The sequence below is a fragment of the Chenopodium album genome, chromosome 21, assembly GCF_948465745.1.
Source record: "Chenopodium album chromosome 21, dcCheAlbu1.1, whole genome shotgun sequence".
NCBI classification, from domain to species: Eukaryota; Viridiplantae; Streptophyta; class Magnoliopsida; order Caryophyllales; family Amaranthaceae; genus Chenopodium; species Chenopodium album.
In genome coordinates this window covers 4,658,459-4,679,812 of record NC_137854.1, presented here as the reverse complement: position 1 = coordinate 4,679,812, position 21,354 = coordinate 4,658,459, and the positions used below count along the sequence as shown (strand labels likewise).

Sequence of the window (21,354 nt, the reverse complement as noted above, 5' to 3'; positions counted from 1 at the left end):
TCAAAAAAATTTCTTTTTAAGGTGTTTTTCACTATTTGCCATTAGTCAAAATTGTCTGCATTAACTCTGCATTTGTTGTAAGAGTAGCCTTACTTATCCCCTACGAGTCTACGACTCCCATGTTCTCTTCTTTAGACATACTGCCTCCAATACTCAGTTTGCCACAAATACCACTATGTAATGGTCAATTGATCATTGAAAAAAAAATTACGGAGTACTCCGTACTAGTGTACTACTGTGTGCAGACAATTTTTTTGGGATTTTGGCAGGGAAGGTGAGTGAATTCCCTCTCCCAAATTGCGGGAAATGATTTTGGCATACTCTTAATTGATTTTGGCACACCCCTATGTGAGAGCACATTTTTCTATGCTCTTCTCACATAGGGGTGTGCCAAAATCAATAAAAGGTGTGCCAAAATCAATTTCTCCAAATTGCCTCTAGTGGATATTGGAAGGTGTATACCTTTCCTAGCTTAGCCTGTTTGAAACACAAGTATTGAAGTAAGAGTGTCTTCATCGTTAATGCGGGCAAACTTTAAGAATATGCGGGCAAGATAACAAAATGCTACAATAAGTCGATAACAACTGAAATAATTAGAAGACTTTCATTTAAATTTTATACCATTACGGTTGCGCTCTCATATTTATTTGATACATTGATAATTATGAAACAATAAATGAGATTATTTGTAAAAATTATTATGTTTGTCAAGCTTTAGTTTTCTCTACTTTGGTTTTTTAAACTAATCCAACCCTACTTACCAACTTTTATCGCTCAAATGTGTGATGTATCACAATATGTACACGTTCCTATAGTACAATTTCATGTAAATATAAGTGTCACAAACTCATAATTGGTTCTCTTTCTCTCTCTAACCTCTCCTCCACCGAAACCCTATCGCCTCCCCTTAATTTTCTCCAGCCATGAGGCTCGCCGGCCGGCGTGCGGCCCACCGCCCATGCCTGGACGTCGGCGAGCCTCCGATCTACTCTTTTAGTTTGTTTTTTCCCTTTCTTTTTTGCGTTTTAGTTTTCGTTGTGGTGTTTTGTTTTTCCGGCCTAGCATCGTGCTCCGTCTCCCTTTTACGGCCGTTCCAGTTCCTCTCCGGCCTTACCGCCGGTTTTCGTTGCCGCTTCCCCGTCGTGGCTATGCTCCTCCGTTTTGGCCGTCGGTGCGTCGTTGTTTTCGAGAACGGGGAGGGAGATCCCTCTGAGTCCCTCGCGTAGGGTTGTCGCTGCCGCGGTTCAGGGGTGTGGGGGGTATGGGTTTATCGGGCGGGCCTTGGTGGCTGGGGTCCTATTGTTAGGCGGCATGTGGTTTGGGTTGGTGAACCTCGGAGCTTTGGTGGTTGTGCTCGGAGTGGCGGGGGGGTGGGTTGTTAGGTTTTTGTTCGTTGTCTTAGTTTTTAAGTTTATTCCTGTTTTTTCTTTTAGGAGTCTTTGTGTGTTTCTTAGTTTTGTTTTTTGTTCTGTCTGTGTGGTGTGGTTGGGTGACATGGGGCTTGCAGATCGGTGTACCGATCTTCTGGTGCAGGATTTAAGCCGGGTTTTTTGGCCATGGGGCTTCGGTTGGATCTTCTGTTGGTTTGGACTAAAGGGTTATGCTTCCATGCCGAAATCCGTGTTTGAATTGGAGATTGTCTTGTCTATGGTGAAGTGTACGACACCAATTTTGATTTCAGGTCGAGGAGTACGGGATTCTGAGCCAATGAAGGTTCACGTCAGAAACTACAACATATTGCCAGACCCCCTTGCAGGAGGCTGCATAGGACAACGTTACATGAGCCAAGGGTACTTCAGAATGTCATTTTGCGAGTGCAACTGTAGTTTCCTTTTTTTCGAACTTGTAATTGGTTCTTTTGTCTTTGTATTGTTCGATTACGATCTCTTATGTAAGTGCTGTATGGCTTATTATTAATGAATTTTAATCTCCCCCTTCAAAAAAAAAAAAAAACTCATAATTGGTTAAATATAGAAGAATATATTCAACATATTTGAGATAAAACCCTATCTATACCAATCTTTCATGTAGGACGAACTTGACCACTTTATATGACATCGTATAATTGTATTTAATTGGGTACTTTGTACTTAGGTTAAATAATACAAAGCACTTAATTATGGTGTTTAATGTTACATAGCCAACATAGGATTATTACTACAACTAGCATTATTTGGGATCAAAAATTCTTGGGTGGACCTGGTCCACAATAAATTTATTGTGGACCTTATGGTCTCACGTGCCAATTGCCACAAAACCCAGCCCAGCCCTCTGACTTGTTTCCCAAGCTTACTAATATCTCTTCTGCCACAGCCTACTAACTTATTTCCCAAGCCTTATTTTCGACGCCATTAACAACTTTCCCAGAGCTTCAATTTTCATTTCTCTCCTTCTACTTCTACTCAATTCTAGGGTTTATTTTCAGACTAATCAATCAATTTCTTCAAAATTTATGGAGAATTCTTCTATAAAATCAATTGAAATGGATCTAAATCAAAGTATACAGGACACTATAGAAAACTTTGATATCAATGTCATCGATTTCGATCTGAACGAAGCTGTTGAAGATGAAGAGCAAACTATTATTGAAGCTGAGGATGAGAATGAAGTTCATGAGGAAAATCAACCTCTAATGCAATCTCAAGGTATTATACGATATATTTATATGCAATTAATTTTAGAATGTGATAATTTGAATTGCGATTATGCAATTGTTTGTTTGGAAAATTAAATTAGGCGTTTAGGTATTTTGTTAATTTGATAATGTGAATTAAGCGATTATGCAATGCGATTATGCAACTGTGAATTATGCGATTATGCAACTGTGAATTATGCGATTATGCGTAATTTATGTTGATTGAAAATTACAGGTTTATAGACATGCAAACTCACTTTTAAGTAACATAGTTGCCTTTAATGATAGTATAGTCATCTATTTTTTTAAAACAAATACATGGTAATTATATGATGCTTGTTAAAGCTTTTCTGACATGCAAAGCCACTTTTAAGTAGCATAGTTGCCTTTAGTGATAGTATAGTGATCTATTTTTTTAAAAAATACCAGGTGCAAGTAATAACGATGAGATTAGTGGTTGGTTAGTAGGAGAAACTCGAGCAACACTTGCGGAAATACATGAATTGTATTGTCAACATGCTGCTGCTGTTGGTTTTAGTGTTAGAAAAGCAAAACAAACAAGCAAAGTTGGAACTAAAGATATCATCACCAAAAAGTTCTTTGTATGTTCTGCAGCCGGACTAAGAAATTCTGGTAAAAAGAAGGAAAAAATTCCAGAAGAACTCTTGACAGAAGAGAGTTCTTCAGTTAAAAAAAAAACAAGACAAAGTAGGAGAGTTCCAATAACAAGGACAAACTGTAATGCTTTGATAATAGCAAAATTGAATGAGGAGGGGCAATTTGAGATAGTTCAGCATGTGTTGGTGCACAATCATCCACTCACTAGACCACAATGGAATCATTTCCACCGTTCAGAGCGTGCAATGACTGGAATTAAAGGGCAAGCAATTGAGGCCATGCAAGAATCTGGACTAAGACCTATGGAATCCTTTAATTACATGTCAAATGAAGCTGGAGGAGAAGATGCTATTGGTCATACAGTGAAAGACCACATGAATTATTGTTATAAACTGAAAATAAAGGCTATTGAAGGAGGAGATTCTCAAGTAGTTTGTGATAAATTACAAGAAGCTTATTCTGAGGACCCTAACTTCTTTTTCAGAGTAAGGTTGGATACAGAAGGAAGGGTTTGTAACTTGTTTTGGAGGGATTCCATGATGCTTGAAGATTACAAAATATATGGGGATGTCACTGTATTTGACACCACTTATAGGACGAATCGTTACAACCTCATTTGCGCACCCTTTGTAGGAATAAATAACCACTGGAAGAACACTATGTTTGCTTGTTCTTTTATTGGTGATGAGACCACGGATTCATTTGTGTGGCTATTTGAGACCTTCAAAAAGGCAATGGGTGGTAAATGTCCTGTCTCACTGTTTACGGACCAAGATGCAGCCATGGCAAAAGCAATACCAAAGGTAATTTCTATTTTTGAAGGAACTTTTTGAATACCACTACATATAAATATGTTTGTACTGAAATTATATTTAGTTACCTCTATTTTAAATGCAGTAACCATTTTTAAAACTCTAGTAACTGTATAAAAATGTGCAGGTATTTCCAAATACTAGACATAGATTATGTCTATGGCACTTGATTCAAAATGCTGTAACAAGATTTGGAGTTTTGAAGAGTGATGATACATTCAAAGCTGCTTTCATGAAATGTTTGAGTGGTTGTATTAATGAAGCTCAGTTTGAAGTATGTTGGGATTCAATGATGACAAAGTACAAACTGAAAAACAATAGTTGGTTCAAAAGGTTATACTCACTGAAGCACAAGTGGTCAACAGCTCTAAGTAAGGACTTTTTCTCCGCGGGAATCTTGTCATCACAGAGAAGTGAGAGCACAAATCATGCAGTGGGATTCAAAGCAAACAAGAAAACAAGTTTGACAGAATTCTACAACATATTTCAGAACACAGTGAAGACTTGGAGAAGGAATGAGGATTTTTATGAGTTCAATAGCATAAAATCAATTCCTACTTCAAGCTATCCAATGTCTGCCTTACTAAAACATGCTGCTGAGGTTTATACACATACATTATTCAGGGACTTTGAAGAAGAATTCAACCTAGCCATTGGATCACAAACTAAACTGCTATTCATTAATGGAGACAAAATGGTTTACCAAGTGTACCTTGAAGGCAGAGATGGCACAACTCAAGCAGTAACTTATGATCCTGTTAACCAAACAATTCAATGTCCATGCAAGAATTTTGAAGAGTCAGGTTGGTTATGCTTCCATAGCCTTAGAATCTTACACATGCATTCTGTTGAAAAAATCCCAGAGCAATACATATCTATCAGGTGGACTAAAGTGGCTAAGGATAAAGTTTGGGAGAGTATTGAGGCAGAGCAAAGGAAGAAGGGGACATTAAACAACTTTACACCCTGGCGGCTACACATGGTGAGGAAGTATTATAGTTTAATCCTTCAGAGCCACAAGTTTGAAAAAGCAAGGAAAGTGTTAGAAGAAAGCTATGCAAAAGATTCAAGTGCAATTGATGAGATTATTTCTGCTATGAAGTCAACTGACAACCATTCTGAGAACACTACAGGTGTAGAAGAAAATTCAGAAGCAACTTCGTCTAATGTGGTTCAAGTACTAGACCCAGATCGTGCAAAAACTAAAGGAGGCCAATCAAATAAAAGGATTCCAGGAAGCTATGACTACATGAAAAAGGGGAAGAGGAGGAAACATAGAGAATTTGGTGCCAAAACACCAAATTTTAATAATAAGTATATGCTTTGATAGTTTTAAGACACCAAATATTAATATTTTTTATCATAGTAACCTGAATTATTACATGGTTACCTTTTATTTGTAATTTCATTCTTGGAAACTTTATATCTTTTAAATACTTATATAGTTTCTTTTTTTTTAAGATATAGTGTCTTTTTTTATGATATAGTGTCTTTTATGATTGACATAGTGTCCTTTGTTATAGTATTATGTCTTTTGATTTGATCTTAATTGTAATTATTGCTTTTCAAAGAAACAAGGAATAAAGCACATGAGTACTGTAATACCTTATACACAAACCTTTTTTCTCTAAACTTGTTGTTAATTGGTAGTTTGTGGTCCTACACAGAAGGCTCCTTTTAGTTGTTAAAGCTGTTTCAATGTTTCCTGTGATCAACATATAACAAATCAAGAAATTGAAATGCTTAAATCTTAAATACTGATTATTATAATATAGTATCTTTTATGATTAACATAGTAACCTTTAATTTTGAGGTATATACTTCTTGGAATAGTAATCTTTTTTTACAATATAGTGATCTTTATTTTAATATAGTAATCTTTATATAATACCCTTATATATATTGTTAGTTTATTACCATTAGTTAACATAGTCCATAATTTTGACTTAGTTACCTTTATATTTAGAATAGTAACCTTATTAATAAAATAGTGACTTTATTTTAACATATAGTGACCTATGATAATTACCATTAATTTAAAACATAGTCCTTATACCTTTGACACTATAAAATATTGAAAAGGAAGTAGCCTTTTATTACCAAACAAAGACCTTGTAAATAATATAGTGGTTTTATTTTAACATATAGTGACCTATGGTAATGAAGTGACATATTAAACCAACTAAAGACCTTATAAATGATATAGTGACTTTATTTTAACATATAGTGATCTATGGTAAATGTGACCTTTTTGAACCAAACAATGACCTTATAAATAATATAGTGACTTTATTTTAACATATAGTGACATAAGATAACAGAGATCTTTAATAATTGAATTAAACAAACAATATACCATTTTCATAATATATTGGCAAAAGCTTGTTTACACAAAATGAATATTTTTCCATTCTTCATTCAATAACCTACACAAAAGTTGAATGAATACTAATTAGCTATACATTCTTCAAAGTACTTTGCTTAGTTTAAAAAATTATGATAACAACTAAGTTTAAAAATTAGTTTCACAATGTTAAGCCTTTCCTTTCTGCTTCTTGTCTACAGTCTGCTTCTTCTTATTCTTCCTCTGCTCAATCTCTTTCTTCCTTCTTTCTTCAACCTCTTTTGAAAGATGCTGCCTATCAGGTTTGAATTCAGCCACCTTACCAATTACATTTGATCTAGCTTCATTCATATCAGATAACAGTAAAGATGCAGCAATTTGAACCCGGAGAATCTTCCTATTTGAAGCCTAAAAAAAATATATAATCGATATAAGATATTGTGATATTAATTAAAAGAAATAAAAGAAATAAGTTAAAAGGAATAGAATCATAACTGTTTTTAAAATTTCACATTTAAACTCATCAGCTCCATTGAATAAAAGCATACTCATCATAGTATAAACACCAGAATCTGAATTATCTTTGCTAGATCTCCAATTCAAAGTAGGAAACTCCAAAGCATAGTCAACCATAGCTCCAGATTGAGTAAGTCTTTGATCAAAGAAGGTACTGATCATATCACACTACCAAAAAATCATATAATCAGATCACAGTCACATTTGTCCAAATCCTAATTACTAAAACTCACTGTAAAAACCTTTAGACAAGAATATAGTAAAAATATGGAAGAGTGAGAAAGTAATACCAAGAGACTAGATAACTTTTTGAAGAAGTTACGACCATTCTCATCATAATTCAGATTATCAATAAACTGAATTTTTCCTTGAGTCAAATTCACCACAAATAACCAATAATGATTGCCACTTAGACAAGGTAAAAATATCTGCAACAAAGATATCATAATTAGCAAAATTATTTTTCTTCCCTCAAATTCTCTTATTTGAAATTATTTTTCTGTACACAGGTTCTTTGAGTAGTTAAGTGTTACATATAGGAGTTAATACATACCAAAACACACATAATTAAGGTCACAAACCAAGCTTGCAACTGTTTACAAGATCAGCCAAAATCAAATCAATAGCTAAAGGGCGAAGAGTTGGATAAGTGCATTTCTAAAATCGTCCCCTTCTATTCATAGAGAATATATCTGAAAGTCATAAAGTATGCCAGTGATGGCACCCACTGATACTCTTCAATTCAAAACCATTCATTCATTCTGAAAATGTCAAACTAAAAATGGCACCCTTTATCAACTGATAATTAAGGTCACAAAAAATTTATAATGTAGACTTTCTAAGAGTATTTTACAATATGCACTCTCATTTAAATAAAGGTAACTACAACATAAAAAAAGGAACTATATTATCATAGCATCAAAAAAAGAAAGTATTACCAGCTCCACTTCTGACAAATCAAAATCATGAGCTATTTTCATCCAATCCTCCAATTCTTGATATACATTGTCCACTAGTTGTGAATTGTCATCACTGCAGGCAGCTTCTACTATTGTAACCTTCATAACATTTAAACAAATACAAAAATAAGTGAAAAGTAAACACATGTATAAACATTGAAATAATAAAAAAACTCACACTAATTGAAGAACCAAAGTACAATTTTCGAGGTCCATCCTTAACAAATTTCTGATTTTCATTGAGAAGCAACGCCCAGCAATCCAAAATACTACTGCTCATGATTTCAGAAGGCTCTCCTAATGTGTAAAACTCTTGCCTTTGAATCAAATGATTTTCATGAAAGCATACCAATAGTTCACTGTGTCAAAGAATATAAAATAAGAATTAAAAAAGTGTTTCATAAATAAATAAAAAAATAAAAGAAAAACAATGTAATCAAGTAAAAGCTTACTTACTTAGGAGGCAAATAAGAATCATTGATAATGCAATAGTCAACAATCTCTAAGACTAATGGATCCAATAGCTTCATTTCCTTGTTATTTGACTTCAAAAAGTGTGAAATAACAATAAGCCTTTCATCAGATTTCCAATTTAAAGAAATCGAACACCTGGACCCTCCATTTGTAATAATATTTTCAAAGCCAATCACAGGTAAAGTTCCCCTATTTTCCTCCCTAATTTCCTCCCTCCCTTCATTTGTCTTGTTTTGCTCAAATGCAGAAACTTGATCCAACACCTCGGGCATTTTTGTCACCCAAATAGCAAGTTCAGAGATCTCATCAATCACAGATTGAACTTGAGGATCCAAAAAAAAACGATCATCCTGAGAATCATTAACACCGGTAGCATTTTGAATCTCATTGTGGCGTGAAAGAAGCATCTCCTTTATCTTGTCATTGTAAAAACAAGATATCACATTCATATCTCTTTTCATGAACAAAAATTGTTCATGAACAGGCTGCAAAGAGATTAAAAAAATCATGTATAAATATTGAAATCAAATCCAATAATTCAAAAAAAAAAAAAAAAAGGAATAAAAGTCAGAAATTCCTTACATCAATAGCAGATGAATGAATCTCCTGATCTGACATAGAACCTGGTGGGAGATTAAACTGTATTGTACCATCATTACCCTCCCTAACATGTTCAACATTTCCCACACTTCCTGCTGTAGTACATACGGGAGCATCCTGTAAATTCAGCTTACGACTAACAGGATACACATCACAGAGCAAAATCCCTGAACCAAAACTTTTCGACAACTTTTCCTTCTTAATTCTGTCCCTAATCAACTCATCATTCCAATGTTGAATTAAGGGTAAAGAAGTACTTAATTCAACATTCCTAAATCTCAACCTATGAAAGTAAATAATCTCCAACATCAAAATACAACCACAACAGTTTTGAATTTCTCCTTTTTGGTAACTTTTAACACCTTCACACAGTTTTTCAAGAACATATTTACACCAATTCAAATTTTTAATTTGTTCAACATCATCAATTGCCTTAGCAATCCTAAGATCAGCAGTTCGGTTAGAAGTAGGAGCCAGAAAAGAGGATACTGCATGCATAACAAAGAGTTGCTTAAACTCATCACCACCTTGATCTAAAGTAGGTATCCTATCCTCTAACAAATTAAGTGGAATTTGGTCATTTTCATCTGCCAACCCAAAATTCAACCTCCAATTATGTTTGAAAACAAAGTCAGGATTACTTTTATTAGCAGATCGAGGTATCTCCTCAACATTATTAGGGTTCAAAGGAAGGCAAAATACGTCATAAACATCATATTCAGTGACCACAAACTCCTTACTATTGTCTATTGAAAACATGCAGCTACCATAGTCAAAACAGTCAATTAGCCACCTATACATACTAGTAGGATTCCTTTTCAATTTCAATGATAACAACCCTCCAAAGCCGATTTCATTCACAGAAAGTTTTTGAGCATCAGTAAAGTTAGACATCAAGTCAACCAATTGCAAAGGCCTACATTTAGTTTTAAATGGTCGCAATCTGCAAAATAGAAATAATAACGCAAAGTCACACAAACATGCACGTTGAATCTAATTTTTTCAGAACACTACAAAGTAAACAAAGTTACTTACATAGGTACATCACCACCAGCTTCAACTGCATTTGTTCTTGTCCTTTGCCTCTTAACACGTACAAGAGCAGTAGCGCGAACGCTAGATTCAGGTTCATCTTCTCGAGTTCTCTTTTGCCGAGATGAAGGTGAACCAGTTGCCTGATGCTCATGAAGCTCTCTGGAAACATCTTGTTCAGGAGCATTCTTTTTCTTTTTAGCTCTAGTTTTCTTCTTCAATCCTTTGACAACATTTGTATACAAAAGAAATCAAAATGTATATTATAGTAACCTTTAACAATTTTTATAATTATTATATAAAGCACAATTAACAAATCATACATGAAACATATTGCTATCAAAATTACATTCAAACCTCACAAAAAACTAGATCGAGAACAACACATTAACAATAGTTCAATTAAACAAAAACAATAATTAATCAACTCAAATTTACACAAATATTAATCGAGAACAACACATTAACAATAAAATTGAATGAAAAACAGGAAACAATAAAATTGAAAGAAAATAAAAATCGAAAATAGCAAAACCCTAGATCTTCACCACAAAACAAAATTAAAACAAAAATTCATACAAATAGTTGAAAGTAGAGAAAAACAACAAATAACCAGTTCAAATTAACACAAATAATCATCGACAACAACACATTATCAATAAAATTGAATCACAAAACAAAAAACAATCAAAATTGAACGAAAATTCATACAAAATTGATCCAAATAATTTCAGTTAAAGAAAACAACAATTAATCAACTAAATATTGCAGTAAAAAAGAAATAAACGAAGATTACCTGAAGGTTGTGGTTCGTCGACTTTTGTAGCAGAAGAACGGAGGCCGCGTTTTCGTTGAAATGTACCACCTCCTCTGGTTCTCGCCATTGATGAGCTCGAGCTGAGGAGAGAGAAAATGGAAGAAGGGAAGAGAGAGAAAATGTCAGAGTAATTGGCAAAATAAAGGAAAGAATTAAATTGGTAATTTGGAGCAATTAATATGTAAGAAAATAGGAAAGGAGAGGAGAGGAGAGGCAGAGAGGAGAGTAAACTCAGCCAGCTGAGTAAAGTCACGTGACAACTTTGGTCCACAATAATGTTATTGTGGACCAGGTTCATTTAAGAAAAATTAATTTGGGATTTTGGGAGCATTTACTAAGAGATCCTCACAAATTCCCCTAATCTCACATTTGGAGGGCGCGGCTTTGGTTACTTTCTTGCTCTTCTCTTCTTCTTCTTCTTCTTCTTCTTCTTCTTCAACCTCGTACCCTTTTTCTTTCTCTCTCTTCTGATCAACAAATTTGTCAATCTCACTACTTTCTCTCTCCTCTTAGCTGTGAGTATTTCATTTTACAGTCACTCTTTTAATAGATACTACTTTCTTTGTTAATTTTTTTGAATAAATTTTGTGGGTGTTTTCTGGGTTGTTATTAATCTGATTGATATTTAAACCCCTTTAATGTTTTGAGCTTTATATTAATGTCTTTTTATTTTCTTTATCTGATTTTTTGATGGGTTTTTATCTATTGTTTTAGATGTTACTTAATGTATATGAAAAAGATTGAGTCTTTTATTGATTTCTAATTTTGTTTCTTTATTTGGGGATTACAGAGTTTTTGTAATGGTGATTTTGTGTGATTGTAGGTTATAACTGTTGTTGAATAGAATGTCTGAAACCTCCAAAGTTATTCATGTCCGCAATGTGGGCCATGAAATCACTGAGGTAACACCCCATTGGTTTTATTTATTTATTTTAATGATTTTTAGTATAATGTGGAATGTGTGATTTTAATAATTCATGGTTATTGGATTTAATGGAATTTCACAGAATGATTTACTTCAATTGGTTGAACCATTTGGGACTGTCACCAAGCTTGTGATGCTACGTACCAAGAACCAGGTTTTTTTTTTTCTTTCTTATTTTTGGTGTTATGTTGTCTATATGTAGTAATCTAAGTAGATGAGATAGTAATGTACGACACTGTCTTACACTAATTTATTGCGAGTTGTTTGAAGTTACTCCCGAAAAGGTATAAAGTATTGTATCTTCTTAAATAGAACAAGTCCCCCATTTTAAGTATTATTTAGGTACTATTTTTGCCTTTATTTCTCCTTGAGTAATCCGTATTGCTGTTTGAGTAGGTTGACAATGTTACCACGTAAGTATATTTATGATTGTATGGATAACGGTTTTAACAACCAAGGATGACCACCTAACTCCTAGGTTTCCTTTCAGTTGGTTAATGGGGTCTTGTTTGCAGCATACACCTTTAATTTCTATGTAGGCTCGTTGTGCATAACTAAGAGTTTAAGTATCTATGTTGTAAATGTTATTCTTTGTGTTGTAGGCACTTTTGCAACTTCAGGATTTGGCATCAGCTATAAATTTAGTGGATTACTATACAAATACTCAGCCGAATGTTAGGTATTGTCTTTGTTTTTTCTCTGTATAATTACTCATCTTCCTACGATTCTTATGGTGCTACATGGTAGAGTTATTGATGGTTCATTAGTATAACCATTTGGTGAATCTTTAATGGTCCATTAATTGGTAAATATTTGATGATTATTTTTGCATTGAATCATGTATGTGGTGTTGCTATCACTAGTTTAGTTGTAAGTTGTTTCCGGTTGTTGGTTTCATTTAGACAAGCTGTTCATTAATAATAGTATTTTAGATGTATTGCCTTCAATTTCTTTTTGTTTTGCAGCCTTCCTTTTTCCACCTTGCAAGTATTTTTTTCTAAATTGCAACATAGAGTCATTGCATATGTATAAAGATTTGCATATGTAACAAAATTAGCATAATGAAATCAAGGTCACTGAATAAGAGACTTAGTAGGGTATGATGAGATGAGAAGCTCGAGGATGAGAGAAATTGGTGCTGTAAGAGGTCAATTGGCAATTGACAATTTCATGGCTTAGTAAAATTTATGCACCTTTTTCTTATTGTGAACTATGTGAAGTAGCAAATGGACATACCTAATCTAAGGTCAATTCAAAGCACTTAAAAGTTACCTATGTTTTGTCTTTCATTGTTATTTTCTAGTCACCTCAATACCTTTAGGTGTGATTAGGTCTGATAAGCGATAAGTTTATCCAGATTCCTGAACAGTGAACAGTCATCATAGAAAGTGTGTTATAAAGCTAGAATCTATTTTGTCTCCTGTTGTTAGTGTCTTCTATGTTTCTGATTATCTGTATTTAATTTCCATTTCCTTTCCTCTTCTTGGACCTTTTATTTGGCTTCTTTGTGGATTCTAATATCTGTACTTACCATATCCTCCTTTCTTAGGGGCCGAAATGTTTACATGCAGTTTTCTTCCCACCAAGAACTGACAACAGATCAGACTCAAGGACGTAAAAGCGACACGGTTTGTATCTAGCATATAAATTTAGTAAGATTTAATTGGTGTGGGAAATTTGCATGCCTTGATGTTACTTTGGTTGGATAGAGCTAAATTTTTTATGATCATGCATTCATGCTAGAAGCTGTAATTCAGGTGTTCTCATGATCTAGCTTAACCAACACTATTTATGTCACCCTTGTGAGTTATGTGTTAAATTGTGTGGATTGAATGGTAGTGTGTGATAAGGACGAATAAATCAAATAAATAACTCTAATTGACCTTTCTTTATTCTTTATTTGTAAATCATCCTGATCTGCCCCAGTACCTCCTGACATTTTAAGATTAAATGGACATAATATTTCACATATCTAGTCAATGGAGATGCAGAGAGTTAGCAAGGGTCTTCTTATAACCTTTATCTGTAAACAAAATACTTTTCAACTCTATTTTGTTCGTTAATTTACTGCAATTATCTGGGGATGCCTTGTTATTGCATCCTTTTTAATTTGAGGTGTAGGGGCTTGATCTAGGAGAAATTATAGGAAGGGGATAGGGAGAAGAAAAAAGTTATTTTGAATTTCTATACACTTCAGGGCTCTCATTCTCATTTGAAAATTCATTCCACATTTACTCCAAGGAGCACAACCACAAGTAATATTTACTGCAAGGCATTTTGATGCCTCCTTCATGTAGGTTCACATTTTGTTTTCTTCATCACTCCTTGAGGTTCAACTTAAGATGATCATCTCATGGTTGTTTAGAGGTTGTCTAGCAAGGTTGGGTGGGTTTAAGTTAAATCTTTTATTGTATAGCAGCAAAGCTAACAATGAACTCTTTTTCTTCTATGGTACATCATTGGTTTTAATAAAAGTTCAGAAGTATATCACAGCATGTAAGTTATTCACCTCTGTATAATTCCCCTTTTGCTGTGGCAGGATGGACAGCCAAATCGTATACTCTTGGTCAGTATACATCAAGTTATCTATCCTATGACAGTTGATGTTCTCAATCAGGTGTTTTCTCCATATGGGTTTGTGGAAAAAATTGTTACATTCCAGAAGTCAGCTGGTTAGCTTCTTTCTTTGGTCTTGCCTTTTGTAGTTATCCTGATCACTCATCCACTTACCATGATTTATTTGCTTATAATTGTTGTTAACTTCAGAATATTTAATAACGTTCCACTGCCACATTTTGTCCGTATAATCCAAAAGGTAGTAATATTTATTTCATTCCTGCTTATTTTGTGTAGGTTATCAAGCTCTCATCCAGTTTCAAACGCGGCAGAGTGCTGCTTCTGCAATGAGTGCCCTTCATGTCTGTTATTTCTGTAAATTATTATAAGAAAACTTATGTATCTTGCCTTCTGGATTCTCTTAAATTGTACATTTTTCAGGGGCGGAATGTATATGACGGTTGTTGTCAGTTAGATGTACAATACTCAAAGTAAGGCTTTATTTTTCTCACCATCATGAAACATGAAATGTGATTCCATATATGCTTTTTAAACACAAAATATATATCTTATCCTGTCTGTCATTTCCTTATATTGCAGCCTCACAGAGTTGCAAGTGAATTTCAATAATGATCGCTCGAGGTCAGTTTGAATAATCTAGGAATATATTCCTTATTACCTTTAAATATAACGTGTATGATGGTAATCAAGGTTTATATATTTATCTTGAGATTTGTGGACTTGATTTAAGTGTCGCTGTTTAGCTCAAAACAATTACGAGTATGTATTTTTTCTGTTTTCTAGAATGAAATGCAATTCTTGTTCCTGCTTTGCTTTGTTTTAATTTTTTCCAGCAACTACTTGTAAGCAAATTATCATATTTAAAGTATTAAGTATCTATTGGTAGAACTTTAGCTTGATGAATTGAATCCTTAGAGGTAATAGTAGTTAATTTAGAATTTAATGTAAAATTTAAGAAATGTGTATGCGTGTGTGTGGATTGCCTTAATCAGGCAAATAGATTCAGGAAGATTTTTTTTTTTTTTTTAATTATGTACAAAGTATATCTGTGCATTAACTTAACGTAAAATATTGACGCATTCTATGATACAAAGACTATGAAACAATGTTCTAATTGTATGAAGTGAACCCTCCATCTCATCTACTCTCCCTTCCATTCCCTTCCTCAATAAGTCTCATTCTTGGATTAGCCTCAGCTATCCCCCCCACACCCCATATTCTGTAACAATCTTTTCTTGTCAAGTTTTGGTGGCTCTTGGATCCATCTGCAGTTCCTCTTCCCAGCTTATTTCTACTCCCTGCATGTATTCTGTCAGGGCTTTCAGGCAGTTTTTGTTCTTGGGACTTGCGTATTTACTCTTGTCAGAGAGGGGGGGGGGGGACTTATTCAGTATCTGGAAAATATTTTTACATGTGATCAAATTTAAATTATAACTAATGCTAAATTAATTGTTTTTGTTCATTATTAACTTCTGATGAGAATGAGTAGCTGAAACGAAGAAGAGTAAATCATTATTGAGATTTGAGAACGATACTTTGGGCACAAAATCACCATGGATTTGTTTTCTAGGAATTTTTTCCTTTAATAGTAGTTTGAGTATTGATGAGATGCATGTTAGATATTTGCATATCAGAACATAAGATAACCGTTAAATATTGGCCATGGGATGAACTTTCTAAATTCAAGATGTGCTTTGTGCATTTATTGATTTGATTGATCTGGCTGACATGTTTTTCCCGATTGGGCAGAGATTTTACCAACCCAAATCTTCCTACAGAACAGAGAGGCAGAAATTCACAAGTATGTATTTTTTTTTGCTTGTTTCTTGTTTGGTCTATCTTGATTTTGGCATCTCTCCTGCTAGTCTAGAATCTAAAGGAGGAAATTACTCAGTCTTGTTCTCCTTGGTTCAGTGACCAAGAATGATGCCCAAGTTTTATCTGCTGCTGATTTTTGTGCGTGGTTTTGTTGGCAACAGTCTGGTTATGGTGATGCAGGGGGAGTATATCCATTTCAAGCTACTGGGAGTGGTTCAGGTGCATAATTGCCATAATATATAATAAACTTTGGATTTCTTTTTACTATTTAAGTCTTGACTCTGGAGAAAATTCTAATTATGATTTTTTTCTCTTTGTTGCAGCTGGATATGGCCAGGTTTGTATCTCTTTGGCTTGAGCCTGAATGCTATTAGAGTGGCTATATTAATAAATTGGATTTTATATTTTTAAGATCATGTTCCCTGTTTTCAAAATTATTTTTTTAAAGAAAACCTTCTTCTCTTCCTATTCCTTGTTATTTGTGGCCGTTTCAATCAATGGATTAAACTGAGTATTTTATAAAAACAATTAATTGTATATAATATCAAGCTCTTCACTGAATGCATGGAAGAATCGCGAAGTAGAGGGTTTCTTTTTTCCTAAATTTATATTTTGGCCCGGTCAGAGAAATTGGGGGGGGGGGTGTTGCAACTTGCAAGTTTGTTTTACAGTTTTACTTCGGTTGTTTTTTCGCTTAAAAGAAACTTTGTCCTGATTTGTACTGGTTTTTGATGCTGTGTATTATAATGCTCTTTGTCGCTTTTCCAGATGGGAAATTCTGCAGCTATGTCAGCTTTTGCTGGCGGCCTCCCTCCAGGTGTTAGTGGGACCAATGATAGATGTACTGTTATAGTTTCTAATTTAAATCCTGATGTGAGTCAATACTCTGCCTCTCCACCTAATTGATCTTCACTCAATAGCACCCCACCCCCTCTCCCTCTTTTTCTCCTTTAACTGATTGTATGACAAATCTGTTTGTCAGAGAATAGATGAAGACAAGTTGTTCAATTTATTTTCGCTGTATGGCAACATTATAAGGATCAAGCTTCTCCGAGGCAAACCTGATCATGCACTTGTTGAAATGTCTGATGGTTTTCAGGCTGAATTGGCTGTTAACTTCTTAAAGGTTTGAATCGAAATTGGGCTCTTTTTTTTATTTATTGCAAGTCTCTCAAAGGTAGTGTTTTCATTTATTTTCTTCCTGATTATAACAAGTGCTGAGTAAACTGTAAATCTACGCTGACATATAAGGACAAACTACATGCGTCATAGGTTTTTTTTAAGACAAAAATTGGGTCAAGTACTAAAATTACCACGGACATTTACAACAACATATAATGATCATATATGGTTCAAAACAACATTATATGACCCTGTGATGTATCCCCTAGTATCTTGAGATTTTTCGACACCGGGTCTCGGAACCTCTTAAATTGCCCAAAAAATCGTGTATTATAGCCTTCAATTTTGGACATTTTCTGACTTTTTTTGACTCAGAAAAAAAAAGTTGCCGAGATGCTTCTTATAGACCCTAATACCCTTCGGGAGTCCATGTGGGTGGGTGGAACCGTCCAATTTGCCTCTAAACATCCAATTGACCCGTTTTCGTACACGCCTCTTGTATTGGCTATAAGCTTTCACAGGGCCTTTATTTAACCGACTAATGGTCGTAAACAACATTATATGACCCGCGATGCATCCTGTAGTATTATGTGAATTTTTGACGCCAGGTCCCGACACCTCCTAAATTGCTCCGATTTCGTGTATTATAGCCTTCAAATTTGGCTTCCATACATCATTTTTTCACATGGCAAGATTATGCATCCTAGGGTTCCCAAAGGGCCTTAAGAGTCATAATTAGTGTCAAGGACCATCTTATTCATCCTTAATCATCATGTCTTAAGGCAAAGACGACATACCTCTAAATGACAGAAATATCTGTTTGTGCACCTTGTCATTGGGCCAAGTCTGGATTTGAAAGCTGCTTTAATTTAGTTGTGTCATTTGTATATTGTCCCCCATCTGCTCTGCAAGGGCAAAATAATAACTTAGTGCACCTTTTTATTATGTGAACAATTTCTTTTGGAGTATCCTGAGTTACTCCTTACAAGGCTTCTTAGTTGATTTTTTTTTCCCTGCAAAGTCTGTTGATTTCCTACTATCTTCTGCATGAATTACAGTAAGCTGTATCACATCTGATGTTTAGAATGCACAATCGATACTTGATATAATTTTAAACTTTGTTCTGTTCTTTGTATGTATTATTATTAGCTTGTGCTGCTTTATTCCTGAGATCTCACCAATTACCAAATAAAAAATTGAGTTACTCTTACAATAATATTCTTAGAAGTCAGTTCTCTTGGAAGGTCAGCACTTGTTTGCGGAGTATGCAATTCTCTTCCTATTCCTGTCTGAGTAAGTCAAGAATATGTGACGTGCTTGATGACTATGGTCTGTACTTTTTATTACTGTTTAGACTTCATATGCATTTTGCTATGACTACATTGTTTGCTTCACTTATCCTTGATAATTCAGGGAGCGCTGCTGTTTGGGAAATGGATAGAGGTTAACTTCTCCAAGTATTCAAACATAACACCATCTCCAGACACCCGTGATTACCAGAATTCAAACTTGAATCGTTTCAACCATAATGCTGCAAAACACTACAAATATTGTTGTTCTCCCACAAAAATGATTCACCTATCAAGTGTCCCTGAAGATGTAAATCAGGAGGAGATTGTAGACCTTTTGGAGGAACATGGCCAGGTTGTCAGCACCAAGATTTTTGAAGCAAATGGCAAGAAGCAAGTTTTAGTTTTATTCGAGACTGAAGAAGAGGCAACTGAAGCCCTCGTTTGCAAGCATGCTACTTCAGTTTGTGGATCAATCATCCGCATTTCTTTCTCCCAATCGCAAAGCACATGAAAGATATAGGCTGCTCAGATCTGAAAGACGCTCCTCTGCAAAGGTTCTGGTTGTTACCTTGTCGGTTTTTAATTATCAGGACATTGTTTTGTAAAACTTCCCTATTCTTCCTTTATTTGCCTTCCATAGTCTCTATAGCTTATTAGCTTGTCGCATTGAGGAACTTATACATACATATGTGTTGTTCGAAACTAATTATGGGTTTGATATACTACCTCCGTTTCGCATTATCTGCAACAAAGGGGTATTATTTGTGAGATATAAAATATTCCTTTGTTGCAGATAATGCGAAACGGAGGTAGTACTTATGATATAGACATTTCTCATATTTTCAGGCGATATAATGTTGTAACTATCGAGGAAGCATCTCGATGCTTTGGCTATGCCTTGTTCATGCTCTACTTAAATCAGTTGATCATCCAATTGAACCCAAATTTAGTAAATGAGGTGTTTTTTTCACATAATTGAGAAGAATGTTTTAAAAAGACTCTTTGTCCCTTGGGATGGAGAAAGTAGTGTACAGCCAGAGTGGGATGATTAAGGACATTAAGGGAGTGTTTTTTTAACTCTCGACCATTTTTAGATTAATCAATACTTTTGCACTTACAAATATAATCTCTCAACTACTAAAATTTAATTAGAATTTAATTTCATAATATTTTCGTAATAATAACACACCTAATTTGTCGATTACAACCTTTTGTATACGTGTGACATTGACATTCGTTTGTCAATACAATTACCTTTTCTTATCAATTAATAAAACTACGAAGTAAATGTAATATTCCAAACCTTATAAGCGTACTCAAATGGAACACGGAAATATCTTTAAAGAACGGATAGAGAATATACACCCAAAAAGGAAACACAAACACCCCTTCAACAAAATCCAAATGTCAATCATCCAAAAACATCCACAATCAATAACTATATACTAAAAGACACACCAGCAATGACACGTGTCATTTTCTGGTGTGTCCTTTAGGTTTTTTTTTTTTTTTTTAAAAAAAAAAAAAAATCTTTAGCAAACAAATCTTATACATAAATAGAAAATAGCAAAATAATACATAAATAGAAGATTTGACAAATCTTATACGTAGTACATAAATAAAAAGATAGCAAAATAATACGAGTACATATATAAGAGATTTGATATGTCTTTCCATAACATATACGGAGTAAATTGGCAAATGTAGAAACTAAAGTACAAAAAAATATAGTAAATCAGATTTTTAATATAATTGTGCCATAATATTATGTACTACTTATTACAACAATAATTTTATTTATTTATATTTAATTATGTGTTAAAAAAATCCAAGAAAGTTTTTTGAATTTCAAATATTAAAAAATAGATTAAATTAAAAATTTGATGTATCCATCTACAAATAAATATTAACAGCTAAAAATCAATGAAAGAGAAAAAAATCAGGTTCTTAACATAATTTGTGATAAATATAGTGACTAGGGATGGGTCCCGGTTTGGCGGGTGGCGGGGCAAGGATGGGGATAAAAACCATACCCGCCATGGGTGATGGGGCAAGGGTGAATTTTAGGTTGTACCCGCCCCATCCCCACCACATACCTATTGATATATTTTTTAAAAGATAATTATATACTTTTATGCTATTTCATATAAATAATAAATAATAATGTAAAATAAAGTAATAAATGTAATACATTAATATATATATATATATAAATTTAAAAAGTGTAATATAAACAATGAATTTTTTTTGTTGTAACTTAAATTATGTAGTGTTGTTGTATTTGGGAGGTGGGGATAGGTGGGGGTGGATATCCAAGTGGGGGGTGGGGTGAGGATGGTTTTAGCATTGGACTTGGCGGGGCGGGGATGGGGATGAGAATATTAGGCAGGGATAGGATTGAAAAGCCAAAATATGCCCCGCCCCGCCCCATTGACATCCCTAATAGTGACTATAAAAGTGTAATATGCAACTTTTAAGAAACCCATTTGGTTAACGACAAGAAAATTGTACCAATTTTTTTATGAAATATAATATACGTATTGTCAAATGCGTTTTAAAAATAACTACCGTGCTAATAGACTCTTTTATAATAATTAATTATAGGGTATTTTATAATAAATTCATTACACCATATAACATTTTAGAAAAAAATCATTGTTAATTTAAAAATAATAATTAAAATTATCGTGTATGGCACGGGACCTAACCTAGTAATAAATAAATAAAACCCCTAAAATAAACAACAACAATTTTTTTTTTTTTTAAAAAAAATCCGGTAATTCTGGCGATAAGACTAATTCGTAATCTCTTAT

The 21,354-nt window shown here is 34.0% G+C and overlaps 2 protein-coding genes across 2 annotated transcripts; both read left to right on the top strand.

The window, feature by feature from the left end:
- The first annotated feature begins 3,498 nt into the window (after window positions 1-3,498).
- Window positions 3,499-5,392, top strand: LOC145602724 (protein FAR1-RELATED SEQUENCE 5-like). The gene is made up of 2 exons (XM_081658892.1): window positions 3,499-4,056; window positions 4,193-5,392. Exons 1-2 carry the CDS (start codon window positions 3,499-3,501, stop codon window positions 5,390-5,392), a joined length of 1,758 nt encoding a protein of 585 aa, XP_081515018.1.
- Window positions 5,393-11,160: 5,768 nt separating this feature from the next.
- Window positions 11,161-19,291, top strand: LOC145600893 (polypyrimidine tract-binding protein homolog 3-like). The gene is made up of 15 exons (XM_081656753.1): window positions 11,161-11,322; window positions 11,631-11,709; window positions 11,815-11,886; window positions 12,335-12,411; window positions 13,282-13,360; window positions 14,272-14,404; window positions 14,586-14,650; window positions 14,730-14,779; window positions 14,889-14,930; window positions 16,059-16,110; window positions 16,289-16,346; window positions 16,451-16,464; window positions 16,896-17,000; window positions 17,110-17,253; window positions 18,663-19,291. Exons 2-15 carry the CDS (start codon window positions 11,653-11,655, stop codon window positions 19,050-19,052), a joined length of 1,338 nt encoding a protein of 445 aa, XP_081512879.1. The 5' UTR covers window positions 11,161-11,322; window positions 11,631-11,652; the 3' UTR covers window positions 19,053-19,291.
- Window positions 19,292-21,354: the final 2,063 nt, after the last annotated feature.

What these genes read in the sequence shown, in the direction of transcription:
- LOC145602724 (XM_081658892.1), top strand. Translation starts at nt 3,499, where the DNA reads ATGACTGGAATTAAAGGGCAAGCAATTGAGGCCATGCAAGAATCTGGA. An exon ending in TGGCAAAAGCAATACCAAAG is followed by an intron (nt 4,057 to 4,192) that starts GTAATTTCTATT and finishes AAAAATGTGCAG; the next exon opens with GTATTTCCAAATACTAGACA.
- LOC145600893 (XM_081656753.1), top strand. Translation starts at nt 11,653, where the DNA reads ATGTCTGAAACCTCCAAAGTTATTCATGTCCGCAATGTGGGCCATGAA. An exon ending in AAGGACGTAAAAGCGACACG is followed by an intron (nt 13,361 to 14,271) that starts GTTTGTATCTAG and finishes TTGCTGTGGCAG; the next exon opens with GATGGACAGCCAAATCGTAT. An exon ending in TACATTCCAGAAGTCAGCTG is followed by an intron (nt 14,405 to 14,585) that starts GTTAGCTTCTTT and finishes TATTTTGTGTAG; the next exon opens with GTTATCAAGCTCTCATCCAG.